At 50.4% G+C, this 13,190-nt stretch overlaps 1 protein-coding gene across 1 annotated transcript in view; it reads right to left on the bottom strand.

Moving 5' to 3' along the window:
* VAC14 (Vac14 homolog (S. cerevisiae)) overlaps nt 1-13,190 on the bottom strand; it is a 171,456-nt gene that overhangs the window by 14,107 nt on the left and 144,159 nt on the right. The window contains 4 exon segments of the mRNA XM_015416443.1: nt 4,671-4,821; nt 6,046-6,125; nt 10,666-10,784; nt 12,067-12,241. Of these exon segments, the coding sequence (XP_015271929.1) occupies nt 4,671-4,821; nt 6,046-6,125; nt 10,666-10,784; nt 12,067-12,241 (525 nt within the window).

The raw sequence follows: 13,190 nt of genomic DNA, 5'->3' as shown, positions 1-13,190 counted from the left end.
GCCGCATGGAACCCTGCTACAGTCTAGTTTACTGGCTAGTCCACCGTAACACATTCTACATGGGCCTGCTATGAAGAGAACTCAGAAACTTTAATTGGTGCACAATACTGCGGTTCCCTTGCTAGGGGGAGCTAGGTGAAGTATGCATATCACGCCTGTTCTGCCGTCTCTACCTGGGTTACCAAATAATTCCTCAGTCTAATTCAAGGTGCTGGTCATGGTGTAAAACCCACATATATATACAGGACGGCCTCTCCCAAAATGCCCCATGGCAACACTTGTGCCAGTCTGAGCACAGCCTTCAAAAGGTGCCATTCGGTAAGACCAGCAACTGACTGTTTCCGTGCATTCTGTGTGTGACTCCCACTTCGCGGAATGGCCTGCCGAGCAGACCAGGAAGGTTCCTGCGGTTCTGTCCTTCTGCAGAAAGGGTAAAACAGAAATGTTCAGGGGAACATTTTTATGAAGGCAACAGGAGAACAGTCTCTTGCATAATCTATTGTTATGTAGTGCTTTGTGTATACTTCCCTTGTTTCTCTAATTTGTGCAATCCAGTTGGTTGAACTGTTTATAATACGTCTTAAATTGTTTTTCTGTATTGTAATCTACCTTAAGTCTCAGCTAGAAAGGCAAACTCTAAGTAAAAAAAATAGAGGATTGGGTGAGGGTGGCTGCCTTGGTTCCCAAGAAGGAACCATCCCACACTTCGTCAGTACAGTGTCAAAGCAATACAGTGAACCGTGTTCCACTTTCCACTAGCTGTCCTCTCATTCCATGCAGGGAAAGAAGAGGATATTGCTCATTTGCCCTCCAAATCTGACAGACCCACCTTGGTACGCTTCCTGGTATTTTAGTATCGCCAGGATTTGGACTGACCCCACAACTAGGAACGTGTCCCCCCGCTCATCTGCCACAGGGTGAGGGGCAAAGGAGGAAGTTGGCGCTTTGAATTTGGCTGGACCCACCTGTACAGCACGCAGGCTTTGGCTCTGCCCAGCCGGACAACCCAAAGCTTCTGGACCAGGCAAGAGGAGGTGATCCCAGCTTTAGACCATAGGCTGCTCAAGGCCCTGGTGCACAGGCCCACATCCTCAAGGGATGGGGCTGAAACAAGCGCATTTGCATGGCCAAACACGACACCACAAGAGGCCAAAAGCTCTGGCCAAATCTGTCAAATCTAATTGCTTTAAAAAATGAGGGCAGAACACCAGAAGGCTAGTTGGCATGACTGTTTGCCCACCACAAGGTGATCGGAGGTACATTTGCCCTATGGCAGAGCTCCACCCCCTTGGCCTCATCAGAACGTGCCTAAAAAGCCAAAGTTGGACACAGCCTCCCAAACTGGAAGAGAGCAGCAAAAAAAAAAAAAAAAAAAAGGTAGAAAACGAGTGGGTCGGGAGCAGCAGGGCGGCCCTTGCTGCCGCCCCTCCCCAGTGGAAGTTCCTTTGTTGCGTTCATTCTGAAAGTCACTGCCAATGTTGAAACAGAATGTAGGTCACGATTAGTCAGATGCTCAGTCTGCCTGACAGCTCGTAATATCCAGCCGCCAGCGCTGAGGAGAAAAATGGAATGCGACCCTGCACCCGAGATGGGCTCGCACACAACGTACCTCTCCGAAACCCAAAGCCCCAACTGGAGAGTCCAGGGGGAAGAACGCGTGGGAAAAGCCGGCCAAGGCTTGCCTCTCGGATCTGACCATATCTGGGCTTTCGTTTGTTTGGCAGGGGATAGACAAACCCTTGCCAGAAGGAAGATGCCTTCCAGGGCCACTAGCCAAGCCTTCAAAGATTCTCATGCCAACACCTCATTCCGACTCTGCCATAAGGGTGCCAAGCCAAGGGGCCACAAAGCATCATCCCTACAAGACCCCAGAGTGCCGTGGCCATCGTGCAGCGGCAGAAGCAAGGGATTCCTGGCAGCCAGCTCTGTGGGCAAGAGGAGGAGCCGTTTATGTAGTTATTTATCTTTTAAAAATTTCTCTCTGCCGTATCTCCTCAAGGTGACAAACAATGCAGCAACCAAGTTGCGAGGGCACATATTATCACGGCACAACGGCAGATCTCGCAGCAGGCGGTCCTCCTCTGAGGAGCAGCACCCATTTCTAGAGCCGCTGGAGGGATCCGGGGAAGGGGAGACTGCCGGAAGCGGCTTTGCTCTCCATAGAGTCACCAGCATCATCCGTTAAGACAAAAGTATAGAAGGGATCTTTGGGGACAGGTATGACTCCCACACGCACACATTTGCTTCTGGCCAGTGTCGCGTGACAAGCAGTCCCAGATACCAGAGAAATCTGGAAGCCAGACAGAACGGAACGGCACCTTCGAAGGGGGATGGGGCAGAAGCGTGGCCACCAGCCACAGCAGAAGTGCATGGCCACGGTGCTCGGCGACACATTTTGCCCCCCCCCCTCCAGAGCCGGGCACACCGCCGGAGTAGAAAACTGTCTTCTCTCTGCCTGCAGCTTCTGCAGGCTCCCCGAGGGGACCTGAACGAACCCTGGCAAAGCGATGGGAACGAGGCCTTCCCTATTCAGGGTAGATCTCCTCCGTGGCTCCGCTTGTTTCCATGGCAATACCACAAGTGAAAATTTTCCGTCCTGGATGCCAAATGCTTGTGGATGAGGCACAGCCCCTCGGAGGGTGACCAAATATAGACAAAACTCCAAGCGTCTGACTGCTCGGGACCAGGAGGATGTGCCTCAGACCCGTGGGTGCAGGAGGAAAGCTGAGAAAGGGCTTCCCCCACTCCCAGGGACTTGCCTGTTCAGAGCCAGAGGGCCCCCCCCCACAATTCCAGAAAAATGAACTCACACAACCTCTTCAACTGAAATGCTCTACAAAAACAATCTGGATGGGACGGCTGGAGGAGGCACCCTTCTTATATCTGCCCCAAAGAGGAGGTAGAGCTCAAACGCCTTCCCAGCACCTCCCCCTGCCTTGTCAGTCAACGCCTGCCAAGCACAAAACTTCAATGGAAAAGGCCTGCAGGTGCTGCAGGCTAGCTTGCTGCTGAGGCTATGCTTTTGATTCCACCCCACCCCCCGAGAATGTCATTCAGGCTGGTCTTGCGACCAGCCCGGCAGACTGGGCCAGGCCCGTGGCAGCAGAGGAGGTTTGGCTGAGGCGCTGGCCATGATCCTTGTTCAAACAGGGACTGTTTCTCACGCTACCTGGTCTCTGCCAGTCCCTCCCTGAAACTCTGCTCCCTCCTCCCACCCTAAATGACATCTGTTCACCACTGTGCCTCTCTGAGTGCATTCACACAACCAAAGTCACACGGGGGGGGGGGTTCACATGGTAAGCTCCCCCACCACCTTTGCATTTGAAGAGAGCTGGCTGGGACGCAATTCAGACAGGAAACATCAACAAGCCAGCCTTATAGAAGCAAATCCCCTTGATAGTCCTGCAAGCCCTGGCTCAGTCCACAAAAGCGGCACCCCCAGTATCCATTTCAGTGGAGCTCATGCTGGAGAAACTTTCAGTGGTTGTGTCCATTTTGCTCTACACATTTGGGAAGGGAACAGAGCGATAAGTGCTTGGGGCAGCTGGCTTTGCGAAACAGTCAATGTGGGCAGGGAACTTTGGTGACAGCGGGGTAACACCTCTTCTTTTTTAGGGCCAATGGAATATAGTGAACATCTTTTCCTCTCACCAAACATCCAGCCAGAAGGAGAGTTCTGGTGAACTTAAAAAGCTTGCTTGCTGTTTTATGATGCTTTAGTTGGTCTTTAATAAAGGTACTGCCTTCCTGACTGGGGCTTTGGGATTTTTTTTTAATGGATCAGCGGCTTACAGAGATTCAGAAGAAGTAATCTTTCAGCTGCCTTACATGCGTGTATTTAAAATGTACGGCCACATCCATATGGTGAGGCTTCTCTGTTAGGCATCCATTGCTATGGCACATGCAGAGGCAGAAGTACTGGCAACGGAACATCTACATGAGAGTGTCTGCGCACTTTCCTTTGTCAACCTCCACATTCCCTGCATTTCTTCCCTATCGTGCCACCAGACAGCTTTTTCAGGATCTTAAAAGAAAAAAGTAATCGCCGTGGTGCTACACCAACTATCAATTAAAAAACAAGAACTGCAAAAGCCCTCTAGCAACACAGTGGGGGAACCACCAGCAGCAAGGGGCTGCCGAAAGAAAATGGCTCCAGTGCGGGTGGGGCCCCCCCCCTCAAAATGTTCCCCTTCCCATCCAGGCAGCTTGCCCACTGCATTCTTCCCCAAAGGGGTGTAGTAAAAGTGGTTTGAGAAAGCAGGCGCTGAGGACTGGGAAAATGTGGAAAGTGGTCCAAGAGACAACAACATCAGGTGGATGCTTCAGGAAGCAGCACACCAACTTGGGTGCAAAGGTGGAGAAAAAGATCTGCGCGCAAGCAGCCCTGGACACGGCAACGAGCTTCACTAGACTATCCAGAGCAGCCACTCTTGCTGGGAGATTCAGATTAAGAAGCAGAGGCTGCCACTGATGCCTGGAAATAACAGCGCCCGCAGGCAGGATGGCTCCACCCTGAAGAAGCCAACACTTCGCAGGCTCATAAACTTCCAAGAGGAACAATAAACAGCTCTCCCATTCACTGGGAGAAAAAGCGGCACTAAAAGAGAAACCTCTCTCTCATAAAGGACACCCGGGGCAAAAAGGAGCAGGCCAGCTCAGCCATGACTTACGCAGTTTGCATGAGCTCTGGGTTGGGCACACACTGCAGTCGGTGGGAGAGGAGCTGGAAGGCACTGCTCTGCGGCAGCAGCATCAGCAGCCCATACAGAGCCTTGATTAGGTAAGGATTGTTCTTCACATCCAGCAGCTGCAAGCGGAGATCTGTAAGCAAAAAAGAAGGGGCTGAGGCTGCTGCACACGCTCCGTGGGACTCGGGCACCTCGGCCTAAAGCAGGCATCTGGGGAATCTTACAAGGTGCGTATGTGTGTGATAGAAGTGCCTTTGAAGAGCTCACACTTGCAAAGGAAGGTCACAGTGAGGTTCAGAAACTACAGGCAAGGTGGATGGATCTCAGGGATCAGTGATGGAAACACCATGCCCATTTCCTCCTGCTCACTGGAATTGGCATGAATTGGGGTCACCCTGGTGTAGAAGCGGGGTGTGCCGTGTATGCGTCTCAGAATGCCCAGAGCTTCGTCATCCCATCAGGAGTCACACAGAGAGGGATATGAGATTTCCCAGGAATTGCGGGAGAGCATGGTTGCTGATACATGTGGAAGAAGGGGGTTGTTGGGCGCTTCCAGCCATTGGGATGACTGTTCCGTGGCACATCCTGAGGACAGAAGACATTGCTTATAGAGCAGACGGAACTCTTTAAATTTGTCTCTCATGAGGAGGCAGACCAAAGCAGCAGGGTGCCCAGTCTGTATGACCCAGGGCTATGAGCCCAAAGGGCTAGGTCACCTGAATAAACAAGCCTGGTCCACGGCTTGTAGCCTAATCCTTTTCCCACTTAAGGTTTCATGTTTTCTAAAGCAAAATTACAATGTGGTCACCATGTTTCTGTTAGCCCACAAATGCTATGCAGAAAGTTTCACTGGGCATCACAAATCCGGGTACCAGAGCCGCACAATTCCACATGGAAGAGGCACATGCGCCTCTTAAGAGCTGCAAGAAAAGGAGAATTTTGGTGGGCGCTGGCTAAAGTCACAGTCATGACAGAATCCGCTCTGGCTGACATCCTCCCTTCTCTATAGCAACGAACAGCACAAAAGCCATTTTCTAAATGGAACCTGGACCCCACGTCCGACTTCCAAGTTATCGAGTGTCAATGCCTGCAGTTGCAAGAGTCAGTGCACGTGATGTTCATCCCACTAACCTACATTGAGTGCACGGCCTTACCCACTGCAATTATGTGGCTGCCTGTCCCTAATGGACAAGTGCACTGGAGGGTCTCGCAGCAAAGAGACTCATAACTTCTGCTCTATTTATTTGGCTAGTGCTGAGACTTGCAATATGAGGGTGAGGCAAAAGCACACCAGCATGCCAATACTCCCCCACAGATACCCCCACACACATGAAAGCAATTGAGAAATTAAACTTGCATGTAAAAATCGGGCATTCTATCAGCTGGACCAACTTGTCAACCTCAATCAGGAAATCGACTGTGACCTCCAGGTCACCGCTGAGAACCTCTGTTAAGGGAAGTTAACAGGTCTGCTGGCTAAGCAAGAGGGCAGAAGCACCAAGGCAGGCCTGCAGCAGGCCCGTAGCTAATCCGGGGCCCGCGGAGCGCAGCCCCCTGATGTTTCTTCCGGCCCCCCTCCCTCCCGGGCTGGCTCCAAATTGAATTACTGCTATTAACTTTGATTTAATTAGCTGCAACCCTCCAGCCCCCCCCCCCCAAATCCCTAGGTATGGGGCTGACTTGCAGCAACAGGAGCACCAGAAACAAATCTCTTCCCATGTGGATTCTCTGATCTGGTCAGCCAATGCAGAACGGACAACTTGTCCCGAAAGACATTAGAAAGGGCCATGTCCTCCAATTGCAACCATGTGGCTTATATGTATTAATCCTGCACATAAGGAGAGCCACGCGGCAGCAGGTATGGCAAACTGGCCATCCACTGTGTCTCCCCAGACTGGCAGGCTAGTGTTTTCCCTTCCAGTGCTGCAACTGAGATTACCAGTGCCATTCTAAACAGAGTTATGCCCTTCTAAAACCATCCACTTCAATGGGCTTAGAAGTGTGTCACTCTTCTTAGGAAAGCACTGTGCGTCAATCACACAGAGGCAACCAAGTACTCTTCCACGTGGCAGCAGTACCACTTCCATGTGGCTTGCCAATTGCACAGAGACCCTGCACCTTCAAGGGGGTGAAGGGTATGGGGCTCTACATTTGGTCTAGGCCAATCCAGACAGTAAGTGGCAATGCAAGCACTATGCCCTTCTCAGCAGAGCATCACTTCGCAAAAGTATTAGTTGTGTGTGTGTGTGTGTGTGTGTGTGTGGTGGGGGTGAACCACCTCCATGTCCAGTACCGACAATCAACATGAAGGGGAGGCATGATTGACTTCCTATACTGGGAAGTGGCAGGCTGGTACTATCGTGTGACTCAAGAGTTCTTGTTGGGGCAGGATGGGGGTCAGGAAAGGATTGCCTTCTTCCCGACACTCCCTCCCAACTCCAGTTTTTGACCAAAGATGGTCCATGGCTCCTTTCAAATCCATCCTCCCTTCCTATTAGCAGATAGTGCCGGGGACCCTCCCTTGGCTCCTCCTACGGAGACGTACGGCAGCGACACCTCGCACTCTGAGCAGGATAGGGTCAATCGCCCCTGGCAATACTATTTCAGGAGGCTCCTGCTTAGAGCTTCCTGCCCCAGGACAGTGTTCCTTAATCAACTTAGCTCAATGGGCCAAATGCCTCCCAGTGGGACTGTGACCCACTTCCTACACAAATTAATGGCCTCCTTCCCAACACCACAACTTGCTTGGGCTTTAGCTCCAAGTTCTTCTCCTGATGTAATGAGCAGCAGCCCACCTTCGGCAGCAAGAGGGATTAGAATTCAAGGTGATCGATCTTTCATTCTCCATTACATGCAAATGGAACGGGGAGACAAAATGGCTTCCCAAGCCATCGAGCAAGATGGACCGCTTCGTGGACCGTTCCCCACTGGCCCTCCCCTAATGCAACTTGTTACAGGTGGGAGTCAGACCAAGAAGCAGTCCAGAATCCGGGCTGTGACAAGGATCCCTGTTAAGGGGAGGGGCAAGGCTGCTGAAAATGTCCCCCGGGTTCCGCTAGGAAGCCTACCGTATATGCTAAGAACTCCTCTGCTTCACCTTAGGCTGCTTCACGTTTTGAGTGCACAGTCCTGAGTTCAGTCGGCTGACCTGAGCCAATTCCACTCAGTCTGCAGAGGTATTGTGAAAATAAAATAGGGTAACACTGAATGCTGCGGTGGCTCAAGTGGTTAAGACGCTAAACTGCAGGCTGTGGAAGGTCGGTAGTTCAGCAGTTTGAGACCCGGGTGCCGCATGACGGAGTGAGCTCCCGTCTCTAGTTCCAGCTCCTGCCAACCTAGCTGTTCAAAAGCAAGAAATTGCAAGTAGATAAATAGGGACCACTTCAGTGGGAAGGGAACAGCGTTCCGTGCGCCTTGGTGCTTAGTCATGCCAGCCACATGACCACGGAAACGTCTTCGGACAGCGCTGGCTCTTCGGCTTTGAAACGGAGATGAGCACCACAACCCTAGAGTCGGATTCGACTGGCTTTCAAGCAAGGGAACCTTTACCTTTTAACACTGAATGCACAAGGATGTGATGTCTACCGAATGCCCCTTTGTAAAGATGACCTGACTGGGGAGGGGGGTGTCCAGTTCTCGGGCTCTCTTTTGCAAGGGTGCAAGGTTTGGCTGGGATGACCAGCTAAATATTGATTGGCTTCAGTGTGGTGTAGTGGTTAAGAGTGGCGGACTTGAATCTGGAGCGCCAGGTTTGGTTCCCCACTCCTCCTCCTCCATATGAAGCCCTTGAGCCAAGCACAGTTCTCTCAGAGGTCTCTCGGCCCCCACCTGCCTCACAAGGTGACTATCGTCTGGAGAGGAAGGGAAGGTGATTGTAAGCCGCTCTGAGACTCCTTGAAGTAGAGAAAAGCAGGCTATAAAAGCCTCCTCATCTTCTTCATTTATGCCCCACCTTTCTCTGTAATGGGGGACCCAAAGGAGCTCACATCATTCTCCTCTCCTCCATTTCATTGTAACAACAATCCTGTGAAGTAGTCTAGGCTGAGAGCAGGTGAATGGCCCAGGGTCAGCCAGCAAGCTCCCCTGGCAGAGTGGGACGTCAAACCTCAGTCTCCCAGATCCTAGTCTGACACTCTAGCCACCATATTACGCTGGCTTCTGGCCCATAGTCTTCCCTGACAATTAGTAGCACTGGAGACTTCTGAAGGGGGAGGGGGCCATGATAGCCAAGCTATATGCGTTCAGGCTGTGGGGTAGAGTTCCTGCCATCACTAGAAAAATAAAGAGTGTGACAGGTGCCCCTGCTGGATCAGACCAATGGTCCATCCTGCTTTACAAAGAAGTCAACCAGTTGCCCTGAATGGCCAACAGACAGAGCGCCGGAACCCGGGCCTTCCTGTACTGTCGCCTCTTAGAGCTGGTATTCAAAGGTCAATGTTTTCAGTTCTTGCTTTTCACTACTAAGAACTCAAAAGATGTCCCAGCATCCTCTAGCACACAGTGGCCAACCTAACGCGCCTGAGGGGCCTACAGGTGGGGCATGGAAGCCAAAAACTCTCCCCCCTGGACTGGTATTCAAAGGGCCACCGCCTCTGAACATGGAGGCTACCATTTGGTCATTGCAGCAAGTAGCCACTGATGAATCAATCCTCCATGAAAATCTTAACCTTTTTTCATATTTTTGCACATGTGTGTGCGTGCCCATGACTGGAAGTCAAGGCAACCTCCGGCGACTCCCACTGGGGCATGGAGGATGTTCAGAGAAGTGGCTTGATGGCCAGCCTCGGCCTCCCAGCCCTGGTATTCTCTGGAGGTCTCCCATCCAAGTACTTGCCAGGGTCGGCCCTGCTTCGCTTCCGAGATCTGACGAGATCGGGCTTGCCTGGGCTATCCAGGGCAGGGCCAGCTTACCCCTTTTCATGCCATCTATCAAGCATTTCTACTGCAGTCCAAATATTTTGGCAAGGCACATTGCGTGTTCAGACTACAAAACATGCCGAAGGCCATTGGGCCAGCCGTAGGTTAGGAGAGGAACCAACATGGTACTGAAGCCCTGGCACCCTGGCTGCCCCACTCCACATATTGCCCACCCATTTCCTAAGCGCACTCTGCAACCAAGACGACGAATTACCTACTTCATTTCTTCCTCAGTTACCTCTCCAATGGGGACTCAGAACAGCTTACAAAACCATTCTCTCCTGCTCTGTTTTATCCTTACAACAGTGACCTCTAGGTAGGTTAGACTGAGAAAGAGTGAAAGGCTCAAGGTCCACGAACTTCCGTGAGCTTCCATGGAAGAACGGAGACTTGAACTGGGGTCTCCTAGATCCTAGTCCGACACTCTAACCACTGCCCTGTGCTCGCTCACAAGAAAAGGGAACCAAGCTCAGCCCCAACTGCTAGGAGCGTCTGTGTCACGTGAAGGCAGGTCTGAAGTACCGTAACACTGTGCTGACTCGAGCTGCTGTTCCATATTTCCAAAAGAGCGGGGTGGCTTCACACAGAGGCCGAGAGCACCTCCCAACTCAGCTGCCGACTTCCACCTAGTGCTACGGCGAAGGGAAGGATAGACCACATTCATGCTTCGATATACAGAGGGACAGAAAGGCAGAGAAACAGCCCCAGTCTTACTAATTCACTCCCTTCTGCCTGATGCTGACACTCTTGAGCTGATCTGTCTGGAAGTCCCATTCTAGAAGCCGTTCTCAAGGCAAAGGATCGCCTCCAGGCTCTGCCACTATTTCTGGCTCTCAGGGAAAACAAAAGATAGCTGCAATGCAGAGGACCTTGTGAAGGATCACTTTTTATCAGCTGTTTCAGTTCACAACTCTTTGTTATGGTATCCAGGAGGAGGCCGTCAGAAGGCCTGGTCTGTGTTTAGACTACATAAGCCCAGAACAAGAGCCGGTGGCCCAACCCCACCCTCCCTCCTGCAGCCGGCCAAGAGCAGCACCAAATTTAAAAAACAAAAGGATACAACTTCTGGATGAGGTCATAGGCGTGCTTGTAGTTCTGAGTGAGAAAGCAGAGGGATACGGTAGTCACAGGGTTGTGGCACCAGGAACGGTAGAGACAGCAGAATAAATTGCGGCTCTCCTGGGAAAACAAAACAGTTAAGGTGGGGGCGTATACAAACCACCAAACAGGCCAGTCCCTGCTTCCAGCCACTAAATGTGATCCAAAACTAACATTCGTCTCTGTTGCTGCAATTCAATACCTTTGTAAGGAAGAATAAAGGGATGTTGTTCATACCACTGGTGCAAATAATTGCACAGGCAAGATGCTGGGCATTCTGTGCGTTTGCCAGGTGGCCACACAAGCATGGGATCTGGCTTTTAAAAAAATGTTTCTAATTCACATGATAGCAGAAAATAGTTTGAGTCACAGCTTGTGAGTATGTCCAATGAGATTTCCAAAGGAGGCATAGATAGAAGCCTTCTTGCTGAAGCTAATTGTGCCAATTCGGGGGGGGGAGAAGAAGAGGCCTTAACCCTCTTGCACACTGCCCATAGAACTATCCCTCCGTTCTTGTTTATATAAACTGAGGTTAGGGTAATCTGGAAATACTTTTAGAAGCCCAGCTGTGCTGCAAATACAACAGACATGTGAGTAGCACAGAACTCTGCTATTCACAGGAGAAGAATCCAGTGTGACTCTAAAGGTTGTTACTCTATGAACCCGGGGCCCCCCCCCCCCCCAGCAGCACTTTGGATCCTGTTTTCCTGCTTGACACCAACATGGGATCTGCTTTCTAGAACGGTTGGGTTCTGACAGGAGTGACTTCTGGTAGGAAAAGAAAATACAGTTTTGATACAATGCAACTGCAGAACCCACCAGTGTTGTCAAGGACCATGTTTTTCTTAAAGCTGTAAAGGAACAAAAGTCTCAAGTTTTATCACTTTCAGTCTCAAAGGCCTAATTCAAGACAATGCCATTAAACCAGTGCAGCATCTATCTGAATTAAAGGCCCCTGCAGACTCAAGGTCTGGATACAAGAAATCCGGTATCCAGAGCTGCATACATCCCCGGACTCTACTTCGTGACTGATTCGGTGCCTTCTGGCCTTCAGCATAAGGTAAATCAAGCACAGACCAAACAGTTGGCAGTGATCTACAAACAAAACCCTCATTTCAAGAGCACTAAAGCAGATAAGACACCAAGAAGCACAGTGTAGACACAAGGGCTCCTCAGCATTGATGGGAAAATAATCTTACAATGGTGCTAGAGGCTGAAGATCCCCTCAAAGACCACGCAGTTGTTTGTATGTGTCTGGGGTGGGGCAGAGCATTCTGATTTCCCCCATAAAACACTCAAGTGGTTTAAGGGTTGGGTGGGGCTGGAGAGAGAGAACAAGGACAAGAAAGCAACCCCCAAATACCGGGGTCTTCAGATCTTTGAGTTGGTTCCTCAGCTGGAAGAGTTCCGAAGACGTCAGTAGGATTGTGTTGAGGGTATGGACCATCGTGGAGGCAAACTTGAGATCCTCTTCCCGCAGCAGGATGTCCGCCATAGAGTGGAAGATGTTCTCTGCATTCAGGAGAAGACAGAGTTGCCTGCATGGTACCCAAGAAACAAAACAAAAAACCCAACAAAACAAAACAGAAAAAAACCCTAGGTTAGAAGCCCTCAGAAACAGGAGTTTGGTTTCTTTGTTTTTAAATAATTGTGAATGCAGGAGAAAAACAAACACACCCAAGCACCAAAGTTTGCTGCAGAAACATCTTGGACAAGATAAAGATAAAGAATACAAAATGAAAAGAATCCCTTATTTTTGCACTGCTTCTAAGCTTCATGCACTGAGCCCTTGAGTGAACTTGCACCAATGTACTCTCTTCCTACTGTTACCCTTGGGAGGCTATAAGAGAGCCCTTCTATCAACAAAGACTTGATAGCTCACAAAGCATCTCTAGGCCTGTGCAGACCGTATGTTCCCTGCAACCTGGGAGCCTGCCAACTGCACATCAGGCGTGTGTGGTCCCCACCATGCACCTGATATACATGGTCACCATACTGTGTGAATTGGGCAATACATAGATTTCCCATGCATGTACTGCCTCCCAGTTCACATGAACCTATCTGCAGAGGTTCTCTCTTACGGCTAACCTCTATCTTAATCAATGTGCCAATACCAATCCAGGGATGCCCAGCATCTCCTTTCACACATTTTCCTCAGCTTTCCATCTGCCCAGGCGGTTCGCTAACTCTTGCTGCTACAGAAGCTCAGGAGACACTTTATAGGTCCCCTCTCCAAAAACTTACTTGAGGAGTCTCAAAATAAAAAAAAAACACAATAAAAATAATAAAAACAGCATAAGAAACACCAGTATTGAATCATGCCATTAAAACAGCCCAGAACAATATTCAGCAGCCTAAAATGATATCCCTAAAACAATCCTCAGCCTGGAAAGAGACACAGCTAAAGAAGAGGGAAGTTCAAGATAAGGAAAAGCACCAGCAAGGCAAGCAGCACCAAGTACTGCTAGAACGAAAGCTTGAATTCTG

Source organism: Gekko japonicus, unplaced genomic scaffold, assembly GCF_001447785.1.
Source record: "Gekko japonicus isolate JY-2015 unplaced genomic scaffold, Gekko_japonicus_V1.1 scaffold1955, whole genome shotgun sequence".
In the NCBI taxonomy this organism is placed as follows: Eukaryota; Metazoa; Chordata; class Lepidosauria; order Squamata; family Gekkonidae; genus Gekko; species Gekko japonicus.
This window is presented reverse-complemented; position numbering and strand designations above follow the sequence as displayed.